Source organism: Calonectris borealis, chromosome 2, assembly GCF_964195595.1.
Source record: "Calonectris borealis chromosome 2, bCalBor7.hap1.2, whole genome shotgun sequence".
In the NCBI taxonomy this organism is placed as follows: Eukaryota; Metazoa; Chordata; class Aves; order Procellariiformes; family Procellariidae; genus Calonectris; species Calonectris borealis.
Window position 1 is genome coordinate 163,786,758 of NC_134313.1, and position 27,466 is coordinate 163,814,223.

The 27,466-nt window shown below is 42.6% G+C and overlaps 1 protein-coding gene across 1 annotated transcript in view; it reads left to right on the top strand.

Moving 5' to 3' along the window:
- The first annotated feature begins 17,625 nt into the window (after positions 1 to 17,625).
- PRKAG2 (protein kinase AMP-activated non-catalytic subunit gamma 2) overlaps positions 17,626 to 27,466 on the top strand; it is a 233,615-nt gene continuing 223,774 nt past the window's right edge. The window contains exon 1 of the mRNA XM_075144229.1: positions 17,626 to 18,721. Coding sequence (XP_075000330.1) covers positions 18,623 to 18,721 — 99 coding nt within the window. The 5' untranslated portion in view covers positions 17,626 to 18,622. The remainder of the gene's footprint in view (positions 18,722 to 27,466) is intronic.

Sequence of the window (27,466 nt, forward strand, 5' to 3'; positions counted from 1 at the left end):
CACAAACAGAGAAGGACTGGTAGGAGATGTGGTGGTCAGAGGCCAGCTTGGGCTTAGCGACCATGAAATGATAGAATTCTCAATACTTGGTGAAGTAAGGAGGAGGGCCAGCAAAACCGCTACCATGGACTTCCAGAGGGTGGACTTTGGCCTGCTCAGGACACTGGTCGAGAGGGTCCCTTGGGAGACAGTCCTGAAGGGCAAAGGGGTCCAGGGAGGCTGGATGTTCTTCAAAAAGGAAGTCTTAAAGGCGCAGGAGCGGGCTGTCCCCATGTGCCATAAGAAGAACGGGCGGGGAAGGCGACCGGCCTGGCTGAACGGGGAGCTCTGGCTGGGACTCAGGGAAAAAAGGAGAGTTTACCACTTGTGGAAGAAGGGGCAGGCAACTCAAGAAGAGTACAGGGATCTCGTTAGGTCGTGCAGAGAGGAAATTAGAAAGGCAAAAGCCCGCCTAGAACTCAACCTGGCCACTGTCGTGAGAGACAACAAAAAATGCTTTTACAAGTATATTAATGACAAAAGGAGAGTCAAGGAGAATCTCCATCCTCTGTTGGATGTGGGGGGGAACGTTGCCACCGAGGACGAGGATGAGGCTGAGGTACTCGATGCCTTCTTTGCCTCAGTCTTTAATAGTCAGAGCAGTTATCCTCAGGGTACTCAGCCCCCTGAGCTGGAATACAGGGACGGCGAGCAGGATAAACCCCCCATAATCCAAGAGGAAGCAGTTAATGACCTGCTACGCCACCTGGACGCTCACAAGTCTATGGGGCCAGATGGGATCCACCGAGGGTACTGAGGGAGCTGGCGGAGGAGCTTGCCGAGCCGCTCTCCATCATTTACCAGCAGTCCTGGTTAACGGGGGAGGTCCTGGACGACTGGAGGCTCGCCAATGTGACTCCCATCTACAAGAAGGGCCGGAAGGAGGATCCAGGGAACTACAGCCCGGTCAGCCTGACCTCGGTGCCGGGGAAGATTATGGAGCGGTTCGTTTGGAGGGCACTCACGAGCCATGTCTGGGACAACCAGGGGATCAGGCCCAGCCAGCATGGGTTCATGGAAGGCAGGTCCTGCTTGACCAACCTGATCTCCTTCTATGACCAGGTGACCCGCCTCGTGGATGAGGGAAAGGCTGTGGATGTGGTCTACCTGGACTTCAGTAAAGCCTTTGACACTGTCTCCCACAGCGTTCTAGAGAAGCTGGTGGCTCACGGCTTAGACAGGTGCACTCTTCGCTGGGTAAAGAACTGGCTGGATGGCTGAGCCCAGAGGGTTGTGGTGAACGGAGTTAAATCCAGTTGGCGGCTGGTCACGAGCGGTGTTCCCCAGGGCTCAGTTTTGGGGCCGGTCCTGTTCAATATCTTTATCAATGATCTGGATGAGGGGATCGAGTGCTCCCTCAGTAAGTTTGCAGATGACACCAAGTTGGGCGGGAGTGTTGATCTGCTGGAGGGTAGGAAGGCTCTGCAGAGGGACCTGGACAGGCTGGATCGATGGGCCGAGGCCAACTGTATGAGGTTCAACAAGGCCAAGTGCCGGGTCCTGCACTTCGGCCACAACAACCCCAGGCAACGCTACAGGCTTGGGGAAGAGTGGCTGGAAAGCTGCCCAGAGGAAAAGGACCTGGGGGTGCTGGTCAACAGCCGGCTGAACATGAGCCAGCAGTGTGCCCAGGTGGCTGAGAAGGCCAATGGCATCCTGGCCTGTATCAGAAACAGTGTGGCCAGCAGGAGCAGGGAGGTGATCGTGCCCCTGTACTCGGGCACTGGTGAGGCCGCACCTCGAATCCTGTGTTCAGTTTTGGGCCCCTCACTACAAGAAGGACATGGAGGTGCTGGAGCGTGTCCAGAGGAGGGCAACGAAGCTGGTGAAGGGCCTGGAGCACAAGTCTGATGAGGAGCGGCTGAGGGCACTGGGGTTGTTTAGTCTGGAGAAGAGGAGGCTCAGGGGAGACCTTATCGCGCTCTACAACTACCTGAAAGGAGGTTGTAGCGAGGTGGGTGTTGGTCTCTTCTGCCAAGTAACTATCGATAAGACGAGAGGAAATGGCCTCAAGTTGCACCAAGGGAGGTTTAGATTGGACATGAGGAGAAATTTCTTTACTGAGAGTGGTCAGGCCTTGGAACAGGCTGCCCAAGGAAATGCTGGAGTCACCATCCCTGGAGGTATTTAAAAGACATGTAGATGAGGCGCTTAGGGACATTGTGTTGTGGGCATGGGGGTGTTGTGTTGACGGCTGGATTCGATGATCTTAGAGGTCTTTCCCAACCTTAATGATTCTATGATTCTATGATTCCACAGCCCTTTGAAATAGGGAAGACTTATAAATCATGAGCTACAAATGAGAAAACAGTAGTACAGAACTTAACCTCCGTAAGATTTCTCTTGGGCAAAATTCCCACATGGGAGGAGTCTGTTGCCCTCTTTGTTCTTGCCTCAGACCACTAATGTCAGTGGTGTGAATGAACCATGTGGGATTGGGTCCATGCTGAGGACAGGGGGCAAGGAGGTATAACCCGACCTGCTGTAGCTCCCACTTACTTCAATCAAAACTGTGAGCACACGGTACTCTCGAAATGCAGGTTTTAACTGATTTGGCAGTAGATATCCTCTAACTGCTTGTAAGCAAACTGGCAGTGGACATTTCGGTTATTTTGCCAGTTTGGTTTCTTTGTGACTGGAAGATAGGGAATGTGGTACAATAGCAGATACATCACGCAATTTGGGGTACCAAGGAAGGCATTTGTGTGTAAGTCTTGACCTGCCTTTGTTTTCTATGCAAACAATAATGAACAAAAACTATGATTGATAAGCGTATTAATAAGTTAATGATTAACTTCACAATGTTGGCCTTCAGATTGCCATTAGGAGGCATTTGAGCTAATATAGAGGTCTCAGAATTCTTATTCCAGGTTCCTTGCACACCTGTCTGTACTGATCAAATTCTTGAGGTTTTCCTCACAGCTGTTAAGAGACAGAACCTTTACTCTTTAATAGCATGTACACATGCGTTGTATGGCCAAGTTAAAGTCCATCCTGCTAAAAGAAACTTAGGTATCTCAGGTTTCCAGATTTATATATAGATTTTTTCTGATGCAACAAAATTAAAAACAAACTCATAAAGCATGCGGACCCATCCCAAGCTGCAGATGAACATACTTTAAACTCCAAGACAATATAAACAGAAAAGCGTTTGCTGCATTCAGGCTTCTGTCCTAGATTTACCCAGACAGTTCCAAACTCTTTTTGGTTTTCCTGTCAAATTTCTGGATGTAATTAGATCCACCTGCATCTCACTAACATATTACATGAGATATGTAACAGTAGAGAATCTCATCAGTATAAGCTGAGACGTAATTTAGGTTATCAGCTTAGAAAATAGCATCGTAGTGGTGACCCTACATCTCCAACCCCTCCATTACTTCACTGCTTGCCAAGGAGATTTGGACTAAAACTTCCTAAGCAAGTGTTGCTTTTCACCCCAGGAACTTGTGCTGTCTGACCTTGCAGCTCAGTGGTAGATCCCCCTTGTGACTTGTGGGAGTCCCACAAGTGGTGTGCGATAAGTATTGCAGGAGTTTGCCATTCACCCACCAAGTAATAGACTCATGATGCTGAAAGGAGTGCTGTATTCATATGTCAGATGCGTAGAATCTGCTTTACTACTAGAGAAGATTTAGGGATAAAACAATAGTTAAGAACACAAGATTTTCAACAATGGAGAAAAGATACAAGATGGGTCATTAAGTTTGTGTTTGGCAATAAAGCCCTTTCACAGCTGCTCCAACATCTCACCCAGTAAGAGGCTGACAGACTGATTAGTTTCTGCTGTCTATATCAGACTTGGTTCATCTAGAAAACTTTAGAGTTACATCTTTCATGTTCTCCTGATAAAGAGGTTACTCAGAGTCTCCTGGAACAGCTGTTCTAGCCTAAAGCAGAGGTGTGAGGGGCCCAGGAGGAAAAAGCCCCCTGTAACTAAGAGTTTGATTAGAACACATTCCTGGCTTCAGTTTTGAATTGGTTTTGGTTTTTTTTTTTCCTTTACAGGTCCCTTCAGACAGGGTGCTAAATTTTGCAAATCATAACTTACAAATATATAATGTGTAATTCATACATAATAAATAATTACTATAATTCCATTTGAAAATGCAGCTGAAATTAGCTCATTTTTAGCAATTTAAATACAATACTTGAAGATAAATGAATGGCAAAACTGAGAAGTGGAGTTTCTAGAAAGACAGTTTAAGGAACTCTTAGTTACAGGGGGCTTTTTCCTCCTGGGCCCCTCACACCTCTGCTTAGCAAAGAGATGGGAGAGTTTAGCCACTAGATATATTGAATGTTCCACTCAAGAATTCTTTGGTTTTGTGTGCAGGGTTGTGTATAGGAGTGTACAGACCTCATACCTTTACACATTTGGTGTAACCTTTTTCAGGTGTTTTTGCCTCTGTAAGACTTTGAACTTGGTACAGAATAAACATGGTCTCAGCACGGTATGATACAGTCCTCCTTGCATTAAAACTGCCTGTATCTGACACAGGAGTACAAAGTTCAGGCAGTTTGTTGAAGGTTGAACTGGACTGTTCTGATACGATTTTCTTTATCTTATCAAAAGTCCCCCAATGAGCCAGGTGAGTCCAGACTACTTTTTGGTCTCTGGTTGCTTGGCTCAGTCTTTGTCTTCAGGCTGCATGAGTCAGTTTGCTATTCTCTGGCTACCATTCTCTAATTTTCTGCCTATTTTTTCTCTGGTCATTTTTAACTGTGACTATATGTTAAGAATATTTTCATTCACAAAACTCTATCTTGCCTTAATCTGTCTCAGAGTAAAACCTTTTTCTCTCACATTTTCCTAGTTCTGTCTCTGTAGCCACAAAAATTTTGATTGCTGTGTGTACTTTGCCTGGCCATTTCAGGTTCCCTGCCACCTCATTTCCTATGCACAAAATCAGATTGAACTTGTTTGCTGTTTCCCCACTTACCATTTCTACATCCTCAAAATGATGATTGTATTTCAAATAGCAATTGCATCTTCACAATTGGGATAGTCACAGCTGTGGTAGGCACCAGTAGCCTGAAAAAATGGGTTGTAAATTTGGCCGACTACATTTATTACATCTCTCTGATCTCAGAAGTGTTAGAATCACAGTTTAAGACCATTATGGACAGTTCATCCAGACTTAAGTGAGGCTGGTGGGTGCATGTTGAATTCCAGCCTGGGACTGCTATGAAATGAAAATAATTTTCATGTGTTTAGCTTCAGTTGTATTTCTCATTATGTGTGGCTAGTGGCTGATTTTTCTGAAAGGCCTCTCTTTGGTTGACTTACTTTCCAGCTGACCTTATAAGACTGCAATATGCATCTGAAAAATCAATTAAAAAAGAACTGAAATACACTTCTATTATATATTAACATGTGTCCTTGTAAAGAAAGGCCGTGATCTGGGTATGCAAAGGCTAATAATTGACCAACTTGTGGTGCCATAATATTTGTTCTATTTATTTTCTTTGCAGAAAGCATGCAAACACTTCGGAGGGACACTAAAAAAAAATCTGCAGAGTACTCATACCAAGTTTAAATAGGCACATTTTAAAATGTTGAGCAATGATTATCAATGTTTATCACCAAGGGCTCCAAAACTCTTCTGTCTAACGAAAGAGAAAATGTAGATTTTATAAGTTAATAGTAATGCATGAAAAATAGGTTTACTTTGGCTCATTGTAAGGCTACAAAAAACGCTGAAGATCTGATGTGATAAAGGCACATGAAAAGGCAGGTTTGTGGTTTTGTGTTACTCACAAGAGACAAGTTCAGCCTTTTATTTCAGGAAGTTTCTGAGGGCTCCACGAAGTACTTAGCATTTACACAACTGTGTCTGCAAACCACTATAAAACTGAAGCTTAACCGTGACATTTGACTCGGAGGAGAAGCTCTCAGTGGCTTGAAGTGTTTTAGGGGGACAAGGAGGACAATGCATTCCCATGTCAATAGTAGCAACAGAGGGCATGTAGCCTGGGACTCTCATGTCCAGTAGCAGCTGAGAACTGATTTGGCCTCCACCCTTGTTTGCCTTCCTTAACTTGTGTGCTTTTTTTTTTGTTATTCGCTGATTGTACTCCTTTTCCTCCAGGTAGAATTGCCTTGTGCCCTGGAAGTATTTAACTTCCACAGATTTCATACTACAGAACTATTTCTTCCCTAAAATACTCTGAGCTATTGCAAAAAGATTAACTTTCATTACAATAATCTTTACCAGGCTGATTGATATTTGGTTGGAAGTCATTGTGAATTGCTACGCTCATGATGCTGCCATACCTTCTTTGCCTTAACGGTACTTCCAGGAGATGCCAGGACCTCTGAAAGAGTCTCATAATGTTCAGAACTATCTCACAGTCTGTAGGACTATGGTAAAATGAATCACTCTTACCCTTTCCCAGTGAATTTTGGGAGAATTCACCTTTCCTTCTGGTCAGGCACATATATTCTGGGAAAACTTCAGAGGACTTGGAGCATTTGTGTAGTTTAGCTTCTATCCACATTATTCTAAGGGAGTAATGGTCTTTTGCTCAAATGAGTAAATTCTTTAATTTCAGTTTATAACTCAAAATGAGCTTGATAGATGAGCTAATCTGTGGTGCTTTCTACATAGGCTTTCTAGCTTGACAGCACCAAGATTTTAGGGTTATGTTTTTTTTTCTTTGAGTAAGAGGTAAGCTGGGGGCTATATTTGAACAATATAAGGGCAGGGCAGACTCAGTTGTGGTATCCAGCTGTGAATCTGACACTAATCTTTTGGTAGTCACACCTTGTTGGGCCTAATTAATGTTTACATTCTGCGTAGGAACATATTCCAATCACCTGTTATTACCCATATCATATTGTATATAATCCCTTTGATTAATATATTGCAGGGCGGTTTTTTTGCCCCAGTTTCTTATTGAAAATCCATTCCAGATCTTGCTTGCTCTTATATATAAGAAACAACTTCTAATTCCTGGACTAAATGTATACATGCCAATTTTTTTTTACATTTGTTCTTGCGTCAACTTTAGATTTTAGCTTAATTGATTTGAGCTGGAACTGAGAACACTTTCAGAGCCAGACTGATGCTTTTTGAAAGAGCTGTAATTCCAGTGCTCTCCAGTTTTCTTTGAGGAGAAAGTACATGTTTCCTCCTGCCCAGTGATGCTTTGATACCAAGAGCTTTTTATTTGCTTAGAGCAATTCTTCAGTTTTGGGGCTTTGTTTTAATTTGGCTTTTGCGACTTGAAATACCTGGTCTCTCATAGTAGATATTAAAGAGAAAAACAGCATGCACTGCTCAGGATCAACTTTGTTAGTAAATACTTACCCAGAGGATAAATAATGAAGCAGCTTTACTGTGAAAAGAATTAATGAGAGACATAGTTTTTTACAGATAAGAAAACGGTACCCTTCACTCAACATTACCATTGAAGCTGTAATTTTTTGTGTGATTCCGTGATAAATATTTGCGTGAACTTTGATATATACTTGTTTGGGTATTGGGATTTCCTCAGCTTCTCTTTTAGTGCTAATGAGCAGAACGCACTAAAAATATTTTTCCTGAAGTTGCCCTAATTTCATGGGACATCTGTGTTCTGGTAGGACTAAGCCTTTTGCTAAGGGATTACTGTCAGATTCTGAAGAGGTGGATGGGAAAAGTTGTCCCTTCATCTCCAAACAGCTTAAAATGAAATGTCCGAGTTTCCACTCCCAGGAGTCAAGTCTTGCTGCTGAGTTGAATGACAGCAAACCTTAGGGATTTGAAGAATAGTGTAATTGTTAGTCCAAATACCAAAAAGTAAATTCTGAGTATCAAGTGCCTAAGAGTCGCATCTGAATAACAAATCTGAATATTCCATTAAATCAAACACATTGTACCAAGTACTTTGCATTTTATTTTGGCAGTGAGATAATATTTGTTTAATATGGATCCTGAAGTCCTGATAAAAACAAAACTTCCGTTATGATAAGATTGTAGGATTAGCCCCAACTTTAGTGATTAATGGCCTGCTTCCAGCAAGAACTAGCAACACTTTTTTCTCACTAGAAAATATAGTTATCTTGGGGCCAATTTTGTATGGAATGCTTGAGACCAGTTTGAGATATATATGCCACATATGCACATATGTTTATGTCTGCATATTAGCCATTCTGTATCTTTACTTTGGCATTGCCTTTAATATAAAATTAGACCTGTTTATGGTGATTTTTTTCATATGGATGGTTCTCCTATATTCTTAATTAGTTATACATTATTTAATTACTCTTGTAGTATATGCTAGTCAAAATACAGATGTGTTATAGTGCTGATTTGGAGTTCCCAAGCACAAAATGCTTGCCATTATAATCTAGATATTAAATATTAGTTCAGATATTCATAATTCTGATAATTCTGAATAACTGATAATTCTACTATCAGTTCAGATAACAGAATAATGCTCGGTAGAGCTTACTTCTGTGCAATAAAAAAAAATCTTCCACATGATCAGCCTTGTACCAACAGGAGTAGTGTCGGTGGGCAGGAAGAAATTATTTGACAAGAGAATGACTGCTCTCTCCCTCCTGTCACCCACGCTGTTGTGGCCCCATAGCTGCTTACCAGTACACACTGCAGTGGAGCACTGAGACGCTTGGGACCCCTCACCTCATGATCATCTCCCAGTGGAAATGGGTCTTGTGGAAATGGGTCATTATGCTGCGGCATAATGAACATATTTCACTCAGCTTAGAGAGTCTCCCACATTTCCCACCCACATTTTTATGTATACCAGAAAATAAAAGAAAATAAATTTATATTTAAAAAGAAGACCATAAGTTCCAGGTTATACATTTCCTGTCATCTGGGAAGCTTGCAGAGATGCTTGCAGAAACAGATGCAGAAGTTGTTTGCATCTCACCTAGGTGATACAGGACTTCAATCTTCTTCCTCCTGCTCTTCCTTCTCCTCCAGTATGTAGGTTCTGTTCCTCTCCTACAAGTGTTTGCTGATTTTAGTCTTCTGTCATACAGCAGTACCGCTTTTTCACACTAGGAGCTCTGCTTTGTTGCAGGATTTTAGTAGTTCATGATACTAAGCATTGCCAGATCTAGCTGCTCTGTGAATAGGGAAAGGCACTGGAAGAGGAGACATGGCCCTTTGTTTGGCCTCAGTCCGATCATGTCACCCCATGGAAGTGTCCTGTATTAGTGATGCTAAAGGGATGCTACAGTCCTTTCAACCATTTAACTTTCCACCAGTTCTCCTGCTAAATAAACACCTGATGATCTTTGTGTCTAAATTATGGCTCAAGCACATGCCCCCTTCTCAGGTTTGCTCTCAGTCTGTAGGTGGGGACCTCTCAGGGCTGGGATCAGGGCATTTTAGGACTTTGTTATTACTCTTTACATGATATTTCACAAGATTTTTAGTAAGAAGACGCCTTTCTTTTAGTCTGGTTGACAGCTGTCTGTCACATATTCCAGCTGTGAGAGCTTTCTGCATTAATTCTTGGCCAGTTTTCTCCCCAGCGCCTGACGCTGCCACTCACCCTTGGAAGTGTGACTTCCTTGGTCTGTAGAAGTGGATATGACCTTGACATCTGTTCTTTCCAAGCAGATCTTTTGTGTGCCATCCCTTCATGATTCCTGCAGGCAGTTGCACTGTATCGATACTTCCTGTTGTCTTCCACACTTTCCCAGCACTTTACATGAGCTTCTGACCATGTCCTCATTCACTAAAGCAAAAGATATTTCTGCTGGTTGCTTCTGTGTGTTTGACTCTGTAAGCTGATTGCCAAATAAGGAGTAAACAGCACAAATGGGGAAGTCAATCTGACTTAAAATAACATAAATTCAGCACTGTTGTTCTCTGTGCTCTCCCCGCAGCGCTGAGTAGCCAGAGGGCTGGCAAGACTGACTGCTTTCTGTTGAAAGTCATTAGATTGGCCTTAATGGGGACCTATCGGTTACCAGTTACAAAGGTAAGAACTATTTTTTTTTCATGTTGGTTTTCTTTTCATTTTATGGGGGACATGCAGTAGAAAATACTCTGATTGCATGGCCAGCATACCTCTGAGGATTCACGTTAACTGTACCTTGTGCCTTTCATATGTTATTTCGTGCCCTACCTAGGAACATTACAACTATAACCTCTTCATCAGTGACAGAACACAATCAATTAATGATTTTTTTGTTTTGTTTTGTCTTCTCTCTCTAACACCTAGCATTTCTCCTTGAGCCATGCCTTTTCTTTAACTCGCTTTTTATCCTACATGTATCTACTGAGCTTATACGCATCTCTAGTGTTAGCTTTTCACTTTTCATTTAAGACTCTGAAGTCCAGTACTTCACATAATAAGACATATTCAAAATTTTAATCTAGAAAAAATTAATAATCTCAATGAAGCTACTGAATCACACTAACTAGTATCTGTTGGGAGCTCTTTGGACCCAGGGTGGGGAGCACCTTTATGTTCTAGGGTCATCTCTAGACATTGGTTGCTTCTAAAACTCTTGTGATAAGTTTTTAGACCATCATCTTAAGAAAAATTTTGAGATATTTCAAAACGTAAATCTTCCCTTACTGTATTTTTTTCCATTTTCTAACACTGTTGGAGACATTTAAAGCTATTCTCCTGGCTTTAGAATCTCAGACTGAGTTGAAAAATGAAATGTGTTAAATCTGTGCTTGCTACGTTATAAATACATACTTCGTTTGGAATTCCGTCGTTGCTATGGTAATGCACAATCTGCAGTCTTTAACTGAATATATCCATCGCCATTCATGTGTCAGAATGATTTGCTAATAATTATGATCCTTGCTACCTTCAGCATTTTACACCTCAGCGCAATGTGAAGAGCATTCCTCCTTGTATCTCTCATTTTCTGCTGAAAACAGTACTAGTATAGTAGGACATTGTGTTTGTCACTTCCTATGGAATTGGTCTGCTGACAGGCCTTGAAAAGACTGAGGAGCAACTTCAGTTTTGTTTGCAGAGAGCCCAGGGATGCAGGGAAGCTAAGATCTAACATTTCCCTCCTCTCAGCACAGGTCCAGGATGCAGACCTCAGATGGCTTTCTTGCCCCGAGGCCAACTGGTACAGCAAGGCTTGTAGTAAAACTCTTATCTCTGAGACGGAGCAGCCATGTCCAAGCTTCCTACCAGGAACGATCCCTGACTGATGTTAATTCCTGAACCGTGCTTTGGCAGTGTCTTGGAGAGTTGTAGTTGGCCTGAGCCAAAACTCCGCAGAGACTATGTGAACAATTTAACAATATGGACAGTCACAGGACAGTGCTCAGGCCCGTGCCCAGATGCTGTTTGGTTTGCTAGTGTAGATGAAAGTACTGTTTCTGAGCAAACTTTCCAACATGTCATCTTTTGTTCTGGGGAGATGGCATCTTGGGTCTGCATCAATGCATACTTCACAGCTGCTTATCATGCTTGCCTGTGCTCATCACGCATGGAGATCAGCGTGTATTCTGATCTTCTGGAAGCCATTGTGCAGATGAGCTTTCATATCATTTGGGGGTTTCTTCCTTTTTTGTTCACTCCTTTGTCTCATCCATAAATGATCATCTTCTCTTTGGTTCTCCACACATAATGTGATTTCTGGTGCTCTGCTGTTACTAGTTAATACCACGTGAGAAAACATGTTTGAATTGTTTTATGCAGGAAATACTCTTGGTAAGTGCAATTTTGCTTACCCTAAACAGAGCCTAGCCACTGGCCTTGGGCGGAGGTGAAGTGGAGGAACACTGCTACAGGTATGTTCCGGGACACCTTGCCTCCAATACTTTGCAGCATAATAAATTTGAAGCTAAACATGCAAAAATTATTTTCTTTGAGATCTTACAGACCATCCTGGAATTGACTGCTTATGATTGCTTTTTGAAACCTCACCTCTTTTTACATCTGCACCACCAAGCAGTAACAGGCTGATGTTTTGGGGCAGCTTCCGCTTTGCTCCAGAAGGAAAGCGTTGTTACTGCCTACTGTACTATCTGAGGCCCAACACACTCTATGCCAAGGAGTAAATTCTGAGATTGTTGCACAGAGAAGGCTCAGAGAAAGTGCATTTGTAATTCTTCAGCTCTTTGAATTCTTCCCAGTGAACTGGGAAGAACATGGAAGTATTTTGAGATTTTTACTGCTGAAAACACTTTTTGTTCTTGTGCCCACACATATCTGGTAGAACTATGTCTCTGCCTCCTTTAAATGCTCTTTTAGCTAATGTGTACTGTATTACGCATACTGTTGGAAAAGAAAATGAAAAGCAGGCTCCTCTTGAAGCCTATTTGTACTTCTCTGTCTTAATTTGCAGAACTGACAAAAATCACGCTATATGGGAAATGAGTATCTTTCCACTGCTTTTGCATATAATCTGCTATATTAAATTTTGATTGAGCTTATCTGTCTAACTTGTAGGCCTATGTATGCAAATCAAAAGCACTAAGTATTGTGTCTGGCTAACAGCCAGAAAGTCTGAATCACAATCAGTAGAAAATACAAAAGAAATTTTCCTGTATCAGTAAGGAGGAAATTAGATGGTTTACCGGGCTTTGTCCATTTCTTCTGTGATTCTTTAATACTAAGAAAACTTGAGGCTGGGCAGCATCATTCCACTTAATGGAAATTTTTTTGTATATAGAAACCAATATAAAAAAAAAAGGTATTCTTTATCTCAGAAGGTACTTTGGTCATTGGAAGGCTCTCCTGGCTCTCAGAACTAACAGAAGTTGTGTGAACCTTGAAAAATCAACTTCAAGGACTTTTATCAAGCTGTCGTGGTTCAAAAAAGAAAATGTTTATACCTAATCAGGTCTCCCAGACATTTACTTTCTATGCAGAGATGATACTGAGCCTATTATTCTTATTTTACTCTTACACTATAGTGATGCAAATGAGAATCTGAACTTACCTGTCACCATAGTCTACAGTACAGTCCTGGCACTAATGTGAACCGCGCAACATGGTTCAGGTCACATCATCATGCACCCATCTGATTTACAGTGGTTGCATCTGTTCTTGTGGTGTCAGTGCTATGGAGTATGCAGGCAACTGCGGGACGACTATGGCTGTGGAACCATGAAGATGGGAGATAATGATGCAAGCATTGCATTTGGCAAAATGGGGAGCCTCTTGCCAGTCCTTGCACCAGTGCCCATGCCAACCACGCTATGGCTCTCTACGTACCAAATTAATCCGTTGCGTGGGCCTACTCATTTCAAATGAAGAATTCTGAAACTTTTTGATACCCACGATCAATTGTCAAGCTGCACAAGATCTGCAACTGACACACTTTTAGAAAAGAAAACTCAAAAAAACTGTCCCTGCCTTTGGCTGTTCTGAGAGAAATTAGCAATCAGATTAAATTAGAGAAACAGCCTAGAAAGTTCCAATGAAACTGCTTCTCTCTCACTTGCTCTCCTCCACATCATGGTCTGGATGAGAAGACATCTCACTGACTCAGTGGGTGAATCAATGCAGCAGCTCTGGAGTGACCAGCACACCAGCAGAAATGGTGTGAGCAAGCTGTAGGGCAGAATGGCTCAACCAGAGCACGCAGCTTTAAAACAGCACTGCATGCTGCTGGGCTTCAGGTGAGGAGACAGAATTTATTTCAGTAACTACTCGTGTACCAGAAGGCGCCTGACAGCCTGGAGAGGAAGTACAGCCACCTGACCACACAACCTTTCTCCTTCAGCGTAAACATTTGTCAGTCTTTGCTTCTGTTGTGTTCCTGGGGACCTTCTGGGGACCAGAAGTTCCTCTCTCATTAACCTCATTATCTCACCTTACTTCAGCCAGTTAGGCTTTCCTGGCAGGCTTGCAATTTCCCTTGCAAATTTCCCCACAGAAGACAATTTTAATTGCAGTTTTGCTGCAAACAACGTAATTTAGCTGTTTACAGATATTTCCTCATGCTGACTATATTCTACTTGACTTGAAAACTGCTCCTTGCACTGTGATGAGTGTCAACATGTAGCCCATGAGAGTGTGAGGTAGGGGCAGACAGATATGGAGGTGCGTGTCCTCTCTGGCCTCTACAGAAAAGGCTTGTGCATAGACTACTGCATCCTGATATCGCATTGTGTTTATTACATTATACTGTTGATTAAGTTAAGGAGCCCTGTGCAGCAGGGTCGAATTCAACCTATTGAATGTGTTGAACGAAACTGAACGATCAACTTTATGCATGCTCAAAAAAGTGAGTGGCAACTGGGGAACAGAGAAAGATGGAGAACAAATTCCACAAGAGGTGGAATATGAAGCAGAGCAGAACGGGACAGGCAAAAGATGAACTGCAGAGACCAACATGGATAAAGGTTAGCATAAGAAGAAAATAAAGAGAAAAATAGCTGTGATGAAGCATAGTAGGTTCTAGGATACCAGGTACCAATAACAGCCAGACAAGTTCTTGGGCGTCCAAATTTCAAAATACCTTGATTTTTCAAGGATTTGTCTTTAAATCCTGGAAACTTTATTAAAGGTTTGAGAGTCCCAAGTAAGAATATATGTATACACATACATAAGAAATACTGTGGTTGATCTGAGAAAGTACAATATTTATCCTGGTGTAATATAGGCATTATTTATAGTGGGAAGCTTAGTCCCCAAAAATGGAACTTCTGCAGGTTTTGGTGGCTGCAAAATACTTCTAGAATGCATATGTGAAAAATCTGCATGAAATGTTCACAATAAGATTAATATATGTAGTCTGAAGAGAAAGAACAATAGTTATTTTCATAGGTAATTTTTTTCTGTAATAAAATATATAAGTGCTTGGCAAAATGACTAACAAACTTTAAAGCATTGGCAAAAAATGCTGGTTTTAATAAAGATTCAAAAACCACCAGCAACTCACGTAATTCTCCCCATGCACCACTTTTTTTAGACACACTTTTTCACTTAAATTTAAAGTCTTAAAAAAAATCTCAACATATTGCATGTGAAATTTCAGCACAATAGTTAGCTGGTGACATATTATTTTACTTATGGCAACTACAATTGATACAACCAAGGCTCAAAGCAAAGTTTTATGGCTATTTTATAAACTTAGGAACATACTCTGGGAATTTATCATGGAAAAATTGACTCAACCTGTATTTAAGGAATAACTAGGGCAAGTCCTGTGATGGGGTGTAGTCCAAAATGCACACGCTACTTCTGCTGAGTTCGAGGTATGGCTTGGTAATGAGGAGCACTTGGGTGGTATTAGGGAGAGGCAAAATGAGGCTGGTGTGTTTGAGATCCTCTTCTGCGCCCCCCCTGAGGGTGCATGAAATGTCTAAGTACTTAGGGTGATATTCTCATAAGTATTTTGGTGCCCATTTGCCTGTGAAATTAGTAATTCAGATGCTTACATGCCTCTGAAAACATGGTTGTTAGTAGTCAAATTGACAGGATTTAATGTGGAAAAAAAAAATTTAACTCTCATAAAAAGTATGTTGCTTGTTCATCTGATGGCTGCATTTGTCCCCGAAAGATAAGAAAAAGAAGGATAAAAACATTATGTCTTACTGTCTGAAATAATTGGTGATTCCTTTATTTTATAGCAGGATCTTATTAACACTTGATTTTATGGGGAGTCAAGCTCCTAAAGTCTAGCAGTCGTAGGAGGATTTGGGCTTTGTTTTTTTTTTTTAAATGTGTCTCTAATCCTCAGAGCTGCAATGAAAAGTTTAAAAATAGGACTGGAGGATCAAAGATCATACTTGGGATCTTGGAGGATCAAAGGAGAAAAATAAGAATAACCCCACATTGCAGTATTATTAAAGTTATAAATATGCTTAAGGCAGTATCATTGCAGGGGGGAGGCTGATTCATGGATTTTTTTTAGGTTTAGGAGTTTGGTCATACTGCCTTTATGTTACTTCCTGAAACTTATTTTACATTATCCACCATTATTCATATAAATAATCTACAAGAACAAAAGGAATTAATTTAGATTTAAAATACTAAATGTGGAAAATAAATTATAATCTTGTAGGAAACAATTCTGCATAAATAAGGGAATTGATTATATATACGGTAGATTTTATTCCACCTCAAATGTTTGTTAATTTGATAAAGAACAGCCAGGAGATCTGCTTACTTACAATACCTAGTGCTAAAATCCTTCTAAAGAAATTCTACCTTTTTTTTCCTTATTTTTTAACTTTCAAGACCACACTAGCAATGAAAAATGTCATGACAGTTTTTTGATAGACATGTTTATTAGTAATATTCTCACTTCCTGATTCCAGGGGTCAGTCATTCCCATATCCCTTGGCAGCAGCACTGTTGGCAGAAGAGTTTATATAAATGTTGGGGGAAAGCGGGTGTTACAGATCTGCTCCTCTTTTTTGGGAGGACTCCCAGGCTGCCCCAGGCACTGTTTACTGTAGGGGGGAATTCTGCTTCCTCAGTCCATGTGCCGTTCATATCCCTTTCTGATCCGGTGACAATGGTGTCAACCCCTGCGGTCTCATTTCTGGGTCTGTTTCCTTCCATGACATCCTGTAGGAATCTATAGGGCAGTTATATATAACATTAAAGAAGAGGGTTCATATTTTTATTTGATTCTGTATAGTTTTAGAGAAGTGGCTACAGACTTTATACCTGACCTAGCTTTGCATTTGTTAAATTTTGAGACTTCCATAAGGAGGGAAATAAATCTGAATTCTTGTATTTCTTGAAGATAGCCATCGCAATCCTGTATTTTTTCAGAAGATAAGAAGATTTTCGTGGAAAACACTTCCCTTTCTCCCCTCAGTGCTTATAAATCATTGTTTTATAGAATCCCGTAAGATTTGTTGGAGGTAATTATGGTGCAGACTCTGTGAATACATACATGCACAGCTTTGAACCCACTGAAAATTTGTCTTTAGATGATGTGATCAGAGGTCTGTGGCTGTAACAGGCTTGGTCTAATTGTCAAATTCAGACAGTGTAAAATGGTGCAGAGATTGTCAAAGGAAGAAGAGTCACTTCTAAAAGAGAAACTCGTATTTTGATCTAGAATGTATGTTTGTTTCTATGTGTATGAAAACCAGTTGCTGTTTTAAGGCAAAGACATCTCTCTCTCTTTGCTGTCCAAAAATCTCAGCCCTGAAAGCCCGCCTGGCAGCAGGGTGGCATTGGCGTGGTTTTGCTTTGTAGCTGCAACGCAGCGCCCTCCCAAACGCCAGCAACCGGCGCAGCAACAGGTGAAGTGGATTCTGAAAGCTTTTCATTCTCTGATGCTCTGTAACGCCAAAATCGTTTGCCCGCGGGGTGCGATCTGACTCTTTTTGCTGGGCTGAATTTGCATTCGCGTTTGAAGGCTTTTTGGAGGGAGGGAGCAGAAAAACCTATATTCAAGAGTGGTCCGGGGCCCCCCGGGCTTGGGACAAGTGCCCTGGCAGCAAGGGGGAGGGCAGCCTGTGGTTTTGCTCGGCGGGAGTCAGTCTGGCGGGGGCGCCGGGCTGGTCCCCGTGCCCAGCGCCATCCCTCGGGCCGCGGGGCCGTTGCCGCAGCCGGGATGGGCTGTGCAAAGCCGGCTTGCGGAAGGCTGCTGCTGGCCCGGGAGCGCTGCGGGGACGGAGGGGTGGGAAGGGGCTGCCTCCGGGGAAAATAACCCTCCTTTAGGGCACAACCGGGAGGAATCCTAGGGGGAGGGAGGTGAGGAATCAGCCTGTGAGGTCGGGAGGGAAAGGAACCGCGCCGCCTTTGTGCGTTTTTGGCAAGGTGAAACGCAGCCTTTTCGCCCACCCCCGTGCTTCAGCAGCCCGGGGGATGCAGGCACAGCCCCAGCTCCTCTCCCCCCTCGCCAAAGGGGCCGGCAGGGCGGCCCGGGGCGAGCGGCAGCCGGGGGAGGTGGCCGGGCTGCGGCGCGCCCCGCACACGCGGAGAGCTGCGGAGCGAGGGAAAGTTTTGTTGTGCTCGTTTTGCACTTCCTGGCGAGCCGGCCGGGGCTTTCGGCAGCGCCCGGGCACCTCCTCCCTCCCCGGCCGGGCTCCGCGCGGGGCTCCGCCGGACAGCGCTCGCCCGCCGAGCTCTCCGCGGGGCGCGGAGCCGGCCCTCCGCGGAACATCCGCGCTGGCTCCGCGGCCCGACCCGGTCCGGCCCCCCGCGGCCGCCGGTCTGCCAGGAGCCTCGCCTGAGCGCCTTCCCCTTTTCGGGTTTTTGTGGCGTTTGGGTATTTTTTGGGTTGTTTTTTTTTTTTCCTCTCTCTTTCTGGAGGAGTGCGGCAGGGCTGGGCGAGGGGAAGGAAACTTTCTCACCCCCCCAGGATGCTCCGGATATTTTTGAAAGGGCGGAAGAGTGAGAAAGCAAGCAGCGTTTGTAAGGGCATCTCATGCTCTTGAGAAGGTCCCCCCTGACACCTCGCTGCTGGGATTAAAGGCCGGAGCTGGAGAAACTCCTCCCCTTCCCTCTGCTCCTTCCATCCTCCCCCGTCCCTTTGCCCCCCTCCCCCCCCCCCCCCCCCCCCCCCATTTCCTAAGGCCATTTAAAAAAAAAAAAAAAAAAAAGAGAAGAAAAAGAAAATAAGGAGCCTGGAGTAACTGCGGCCGGTGGGACGGTGGGGGGAGGTGGAAGAGGAGCCTCCCTCCCTCTCCAGATCCATCGCCCAGCACCACGCCTGGGTGAAGGGATGGGAAGCACTGCCATGGATAAGAAGAAAGATGCCTCCAGCAGCAGCAGCAGGAAAAGCTCCAGCCAGAAGAAACTCATGTTGCGAGTGCACATCCCCGTAAGTGGCTCCTTGCTCTTCCTCCCCTTCGGCAGCTGGCGTGGCTTGGGCGCTGGGGCATGTTTTTCTCTGACGTGCAGCGCAGAGAAAGGCAGGGAGAGGTGTTTCCTGCCGCTGAGGTCTGGAGTTTGGGGGATGCTGGGCTGGGGTGCAGCCCGTGCAACAGTAAAGTCCTCCACATCTGCGGTGGGTTGGAGCATGGGGAGCTCCCCTGGTTTCTGCCCCCCGTGCAGTGCTGGGAGCTCAGGGTCCAGTGTCCGTGGCACGGAGGAGTGAGGATAACTCTGTCTGCACCACTGCTCCCCAGCCCTGGGCTGTGGGTTTGGTTCAGTATGTCTCAACCAGTTCACACGCAGACTCGCAGTACGGTTTAGCGAAAGGTCTGTTCACCCCCAAGTGCTGGTCTCAACATCCCCAGTTTGGCTCTGGGAACTGTCCGTGCCTTGTGGCTGAATTGGCGTGTTTAATCTGACTCTTCCCTCTCTCAGGACTAATCCACATCTGAATTTCCCAGGGCTGGGGAAGCCAGAGCTCGCTCAGATTTGGACACAAGCGGTCTGTTTATTGCCGAAAGAGCAAGGACAGTTGTATTGCCATGGTGAAGCAGACTAGTGAGCCATGCAGTCTGTTCACTGACTCTGTTTTGTTTTGTATGTTCACACTATAAAGAAACATGCAGGAAACTATAGTATATAGTATATAGTATATAGATACAGAATAACCTCAGACCAAAAGTTTCCATTCCCAGTGAGTACTAAAAGGCTGGCTGGCTCTGTCTTCAGAGTTTACATGCCTTTCAAAACTTTGATTATTTTTCCTTACTATTAGGATGTTCTTGTTATCTATGTAATTACTTAGTTTTTTATTCTCAGTCATGATGTGCTTTTGGTTTCAATGCTTCTGGCAAGAAATGGCAGAGTCCCTGTATTTTTTTCTGTGCAATCTGTTTGGGTTTTTTTAAATCTCATTATATAAAAGTGGGAAACAGTCCTACACGTGTCTCTGCCAGGCCACCAGGGAGCAAAAAGATATTTCTGGTTCTAAGTTTTTCCTTTGTTTTAGGGAAGAATAAGAAGTCAAAGCAAATTTATTAGGTGTCTTGAGTGTGTGGAATAAAATGGAGGAGAAATACATGGCTCTTCTGCAGTTTTCATTTTTCTCTGGAGAGGAATGCAAGCCCAGGAGCCTAAGCCAAACTTCTGGAGCTCTGAGTGCATTCAGTACTAGGAGAAAAGGGTCTGTTTCTGCTAACGTGGGTGTTGCCTATGCATTTGTGACTGGAGTTTTTAGGCAATAATTTTGCTATGTTACCAGTAGTACTTCACAATAGGGATGTAAAATACCAAGAAAATAAAATGTACCACACCAAAGCAGTACTTACCCTGTGCACCTTACTCCTTTCCACCCTGCCTGCTGCATTGTCTCTGCCATCTCTTTCCATACCCCCCCACTCTGACTCAGTCTAGCCAGGAACTTCTGCGCAGCTGGATCTCCACCTCTGCTCCAAGAAGCTGCATTTTCTGCCTGCTGAAGAGCTATAGGTAGTTTGGGAGATGCTGTGGTTGCTGCAGGGTTTTACAGGATCCATCTGGTGCTTTTGAAATACCTTCCGACCACCAGATAACTCTGACCACACCAGTCCTTACAGCAATTTTCCCCATTTTATGGTTGTGAAGCTACAGTGGGAAAAGCGCCTGAGTAACTTGTTCGCACTTAAGCATTGTTGACAGAGGAAGGCTAATGCTTTTTCCTAATTGTCTCCCTAAGCCCATAGACAACCTTTCTTCATGAGTGTTGCCTTAGTCCTGTCTTGGATGGAACATCGTTAGTAGTGGGCCATAATTTTTCATGTTCATTAATCTCTTGGCTTCTTTGCTATGCAGTTTGTCACCTAGGTAGTGGTAGTTATTCAGATACAAGTCTGCAAATGCCTGATATTGCACTGAAGTCGGCATGAGTTTTATTGTTCACCCAGTTGGAAGCAATTCAAGATTTGGTAATGAGATAACACCTTCCATCCCTCCTCTCCATCCCCAAAATATGATCCTTCTGCTCCATTCTGCATCATTCTAGCATTCCTGAAATGGACTGTTGGGCCGAGGATCTTTCAGGTTGTACTCACATTTTTGGTGGTTTTCTGTTATCTGGCAGAGTTTAAATATGACTGTGATATAAGAAAGAACATTTTTCTCATTCTCCTCATTTGACAGTGGAATCTGCATTTGAAAAGATCTATTTAGACTGTTTTTTTTTCTCTTTCATAACGTTTTCTTGGCTGTTGTTTTGAAGCATCATGCCTATTATTTCAGTGGCGCCTGTCAGTGTAGCTGTAGTTGTCAAGGGAGCTTTCACCAGACAGTAATTTTTATTTTGTTCATCCTCTTCTTTGTTTTGCTGTGAGATCATGTTTATTGCTGAGACATGTAATTCTTGCTCATTGAGATCTTCAAATTAGGAACAAGAGAAGGACTAACAAGGTCTGAGTAGGAGGGGAGAGAGGAGTCAATTCTGAAAGAGAAAGCAGTGGGACAGAAAGGTACTGTTGTGATGCAGGCTATCCTAAAACATATTTATTAGTTACGTAGAAATGCTGACTGAAAAAGTAATGACAAATATTGTGCAAAAAAAAGGTGAAGAATGCAAAATATGCTACAATTAGGTTAAAGGATTGTGGAATAATAGGCATGTCTGAAAAGAAAGTTGTATGCTTTTCTTCCCTCTCCCACATATTTTTATTTTTTGGGTTTGCCTGTGACAGTGGGAAAAAATGGATCAATTTAAGAAAGCTGGTTTTGTATCTTGCAACACTCCAGGGCATTTCTCAGGTACATCCTTCTCAAGCAAGAACAAGACATGATACAAAAAATCTGGAAATACTCTATTTTCACCTCTGTCTGTGCTCAATCTCCTTCGGCACAAGTGGGTGGTGCCCAACTCTTGGTTCTGGGAATAGTGGTAGACCACAAAGTTCCCGCCAGTTGGGTTTCCTAGCTGCTCTCAACTTGTTGTTCAGTAGCCAAGAGTAAAGTGGGGGCCACTGTATTCTGTTAGCATGGCAGGGAAGTATTTGCTAAATTGCTGGACCGATTGGACAACTTTTTGTTTTGTTTGTTGTTTTCTTTGCAAATACACAACTGACTAGCAAACTAGTAATTTAAATGGACCATAATGTAATTGCAGGAGCCTTTGTAAAGCAGAGGTCACATCAACCTCCGTCTTTCCCAGCAGCACGTTCTGAAGTCTTGAAATTAGAGATGCCTAAATGGAAATTTCTGGTCCAAATATCTTTGAAAGCTGCTACAGATTTGAATAGAAACCTTTGCTCTCTTGATGCATCACATCTGTAATATGAAGACATTAGCGTTATAAAATTCCTTTTTAAGCCATTAGAAGTTAATGCTTGCACATCGCTTTGAACATTTTAAAAACTCTATTCTAAGATGGGACGCAATTGTCTGCTGAGTAGGAGCTCACAGCAATGAGATCAGTATGTTCTTTTGTCATCTTGCAAAATTGATCTGTTCTAATGTTAATGTTACCATTGTAATCCTGTGTTGCTGCAAAAAAAAAAAAGAGGAGAGATTCTGCTCTTGCTTACTTTGAATTTCATCTGGGATAATTCAGTCAGTGCCAGCAAAGTTATGTTGTATTTGCACTTGCGCAACTGTCTCAAGAGCTTCACCATGGCAAGTGCCAAGCACCTGCTGCTCCCAGCAGGTGGAAGTTGCAGGACCTTGGCATTTCCTTGGATTTTTCCCAAATGCATCACAAGGTGACTTTTTATTCAAAAGAACAAAGAGATTTTTTCATAATAAGGACAAAAATAACAATGGCAAGTGAATATAAAAGCATCTTTCAGTTCAGTAAAGTGGCTGTTGCCTCTGGTACTTCAGCCCTGACAGCAGAGTTGATGCACTAGAAGGATGCTCTTGGAGATCATGATCCTTTATTTTCAATGTCACACAAACAAACATCTCTGCACACTTTCTCCCATTTCTTTGTCAGCCTCTACGATTTTGAACAGACTCCTCAATGTGCAAACTTATTGCTCTTTCCAGGCCTGTTGTTACGTTGGGATGCCAGGCTGAAACATCAGATGGCTTAAGTATTTCTAACCTGATAGATGACAATGATGTTCTGACAGCTAGTGTTGGCTCGGGCTCTGCCCCTCCATCTTGCTTTCCACACTTGCAAAGTCATTAATGGCTGCATGCCTAATAAATCACTGTGAAATGATTTTGTTCTGTCACAGTTTTTGCAGGGTGCTTCTTGTCTCCCGGTAATTGCTGGGTAGGCTGATGAGAACAGCACTTCAGTCTAGGGATCACTTTAGGAAGCTGCAGATGAGGAATAAGCTAGTCAATTCTTTCAAAGGAGATGAGGGAATCAGTTTCCAATGTGATCTAGGAATGAAAAAAATGTTTGTTTTCTTGGGAGAAATGTTTCCCTAAAATTAAATATGAAACTGTTCTCCCCCTTGTTCTCATAGGGCGGACTCTCAGTTGTCCTGAGCCTCTGTGGCCTTGAAGTTTAAATTTGGATTCCTCCCTAAAGGGCTGATATATTAAGGATCTGAAAGGGCAAGAGGTATTTGCTCAGGAGTGTTGAGATTGCACTTTGGATCTATCTGAAGGAAAAAAGAAAGGATTCATGTTTGCAGTCATAATAGCTGCCACTGTAATTAAGGAAGCTCTTAGTCTTTTTGGTTTTAAAGCATAATACAAACTGATCATCAGCTTATTGAAAAGTACTGCTTCTTTAAAACACCACATTTTCTGGTAGGAGATTCTTCTCCTAAATGGTCACATCCGACCTCCTTTATTTTTACCTGTGAGCCTGTGAAGACTGTGGGCTCAGACGAATGTAAATTTCCTTGGAGGGGTAAGTCATGAATGTGGAAGGAACCTCACAGAAGTATGGATGGTGAGACTTTTGGCCTCAGGGAAGGTTACTCACACCGTGCTTGTATTGGGAATTACTGAAACAGAAGAAAATGTCATGCTCCTAGAGGGATCAGGAGCGAAGTGGAAAGTAGTGATCTCCACCTGAGAGGTTCCAGTGCCTGTTCACAGACCTGCAAGGTTCAACTTATGCCCAATTTCACCTGGGCACCACACTGCATTCAAAGGAGCTGCTCAGATGTGACCGAAAGCAGAATTTGACCCTGAAGACAGGATTCAACAATCACTTTGTTGATGATGTATGTACAGTCATGGAAGTAGGTTGGTGTGCCTGTGTGCTGGCTTGGCAGGGCTAATGGGAGTAGAAAGGAGCCAAAACTGTATCCGCGTGGCTGTTGGTAGACCAAATTATGGACATTCATGTTGAGTGAAGTACCACATATGATTTTCATCCCTTTGAAGAAGAGCTGAATTTATATCAAAAGGCATCCCATGCATAGGGAATAATGAAAGAGCAGAGTTGGTTACAAGAGAAATGAAGCATCAAGGAAGACATCAGTAGCAGACAGGAGATGTCACAGAATATGTCTGTCTGGCATAGAAATAGCCCCTTTGTGGGCTACGTTACCCTAGACTGATCATCAGGCTTTGACAATTAGCCTGCTTTCAGGGCCTGATCTGGTTGCAGAGGACTGCTGTCTCAATTTTCTACTATTGTTTGCACTGTAGACACACTGGAGAAAGTGTTATGGCCTAACAAATAGGGAGAGTTATGCATGTCTTCAAAGACAAAAAGAAAAAGCAGCTTGAATGTATCTTGAATGGAGTATGTTTTTTCTCCTGGAAAGGAGAACTTACGTATACACATGAATGTAAGATGCTATCAATAAATATAAAATATTATTGGTGGTTTGGTGATACAGTGCTATGCTACTACTGAACTATTTCTAGTACTAGCAGTGAGTTGAAACAGTGATGTCTATTGATGACAATTTCTGCTGCAGAATGATTTTTGTGTTTTTTCTTTAGGTCGTTGTGGAAACTGGAATAATGCTTCATAACAATGCTTCATAATAATAATGCTTCATAATAATGCTTCAGTTTAGTGTTTGCTTCTGTAATACTCTCTCTCTTAAATTTCTTGTGTATAACGACATATGAAATCTTTAAAGCATGAAAGCATTACTTACACGGTAGAGAACCAAAACATAAGACAGTACTTCAGTTTTTGACATTGAGGATTCATAGAATCGTATATAGCATCCTTTAAATTTTCATATAATTTAGCATGACAGTAAATTACATTATGTAAGCATGACTTAGTGGGATGCACAGCAAATGCATTGCAGTATGTGTTTCATGGTTGTCATTTCTATCACACACTGTGATTGTTCAGACCTTACGGTCATTATTGCAAAGGGTGCCTGTGACCTTCTGCTCCAAAACCAGAACCTATGTCATAAGCTGAAGACTTAATCTATTTCTGCAATCAGGGTGCTAGAGCTATATGCCTTTTTTAAACTGCTGGAGAACACATTCATAGATCTGGAGTTTGATTAGGAGGAAGTACGTGCATTATAAGCATTATCTGCCATGTTATGAAGCCTTTATCATGATTTATTCACAACAGGCATTGTGCAATTTTCAGTCATCTTTTCATGTTAGTAATGGTGCTGGAACAATGAAAATAAGAAAATACTCTGCTTCTGCAAGCTGAAGAAAGAAAAGCTATCATCTGAGTGGTCTGAGTGCTGGCTTACAGCACTACAAAACACAGGATTTTCCCGCTCAGTTGTAGACTTACTAGTGATCTTTTATGAATGACTGAAGTTTGGGTCTGGTTTGTGGAAGCTACGTGCCTGTCGGTTCCTTTAGAAAAGTTTGGAAACATGTTTTCCATAGAATTAGAGAAATCAATACTTGGTGAGCTAGATTAAGGGTAAAATTTGAATCAAAGCATGAAGAAACATTTCAATGAAGACAAGCTCTCCGTAGAAAAGGTATAGCTGTAAGAATGTGATGGACTAAACAGGTGCCATTAGCATTGCCTATAGCCTGTCTAGTGGAAGAAATGGATTGTTACCTACACCACTTATTTTGAATGGGCTCTACATGGAAATTGGGAAAGAAACCTGGAATTATGCACAGAATCCTGAAGTGTATCACGATGACTCTATTTTTGCTACCTAGCCATAATCTTTGACAAGCTTCCACAGATTCAGGACTGTTCTATGCCTTTAAATAGTTGTGCATTTAATACGTTTGCTAAGCCTGTGTTGTCATGTTTTTGGTGATGTGGCCTTTAAAAGGTGTAACTGCTAACAAGTGTTTTTACAGAATCATGGAATAGTTGAGATTGGAAGACACCTCTGGAGGTTGTCTAGTCCAATCCTCCTGCTGACCCTGCAGTCAGCTAGAGCAGGTTGCTCAGGACTGTGTCCCATCAGATTTTGAAGTCCAAGGATGGAGACTGCACAACTTCATTGCTCTGAAGGAATGCATTTGGGCAAGTGAAAGCTCCTTGAGACTAAATATTGTTCAGCCAGTACATAGGCACATTGAATTTAACTCCACAGTTGGTTGGATCTTGTCCCAAAAGCATAGTGTCCATCTGGGGAATGAAATTGGATTTGGCCATATAGTGTAGAGATTTCTGGAAAAAGCATGCTCTGAGGTGGGAGTTGAAACTGCAGGCACAATAGTCCCAACCAGGCTTGTGGAAGAAAGGGACAGTAAGGAAGAGATAAAAAAAGGTGCTTAGTCAGTGTTATCACAATATGTATGGGAGTTTGCCAGCTTCTCAGTAGAGCATTGCATCTTCTGGAATGTGGTTTTCATCATGTGTTGTCATTCCTTTTGCATAAATTAACTAGAGGGGGATTTGCTGTTACTGAGTATTAATCATGGCTTCTGTGTTGGAAGTGTGATCTAAACTAAGAAGCATGAAGAAAGACAGTTCAGGGATAAGAGCACTAATTCATCACCTAGCTGTCTGAATATCATCTGCTGTATTGCCTGAGGTTGGGCAGAGGAGAGTCGTTGATGTAAGCTTAGCATTGCTGATTGGCTGAAGCTTGAGGGCGTCCACAAAGAGTAAACTAAATTTTAAAATATCAGTGTGCCACATTGAAACACTGAAACATCTTATGGGATGTTCTTTCCATCCATGACTGAATGCTGTTGAGCTAGATGTCTATGCATGCATAAGGATACATATGTTAGTAAAGACAAACTCTCTGAAGAATTTAAAGCCTTGATAAATGTTATAGACTGGAGGCAGGTGAGAGGAAACGACGTTGTCCCTGCAGTACTGATATTCAAGTAGATGGTTGGGAGTTTAAGCAATTTGCCCCATATTGTATAGGAGTGTGTTGTATAGTCTCATGAAGTCTTGAGACCTGGTTCATTTATCTTAACAATAAGCCCAACCTTCTTTCTGGGGTATTTACCCCATAAGGATCCATGCACAAGCTCAAGCTAAGTCAGCAGTGATGGAAAGCATTTTTCCTTTTGCTTTTTGAAAATACGTGTGAAGTGAAAAGATTCCAGTCTGATGTCTACAGACAGTCGTGCTGTGTCCTAAAATAACACTGGTAGGACTCTTTTGGCAGTCTGATCAGGAAGACCAAGGATTGAGGATATTAGATAAATTAGAGGAGACTATATTAACTTCCAGCATCAAAAGTGGTACTTCAGTGAGTGTGCCTAATTATCATACCCTCCATGTGGTTCACGTGGTTGTTGAAAGCTGTGAAACGTTAGTCTTTTTTTTCTGAATAGCTGGTGACACATCAGTTGTAGAGTTCTTGAAACAATCTGCAGCCATTTAGCATGTAGTCATCTA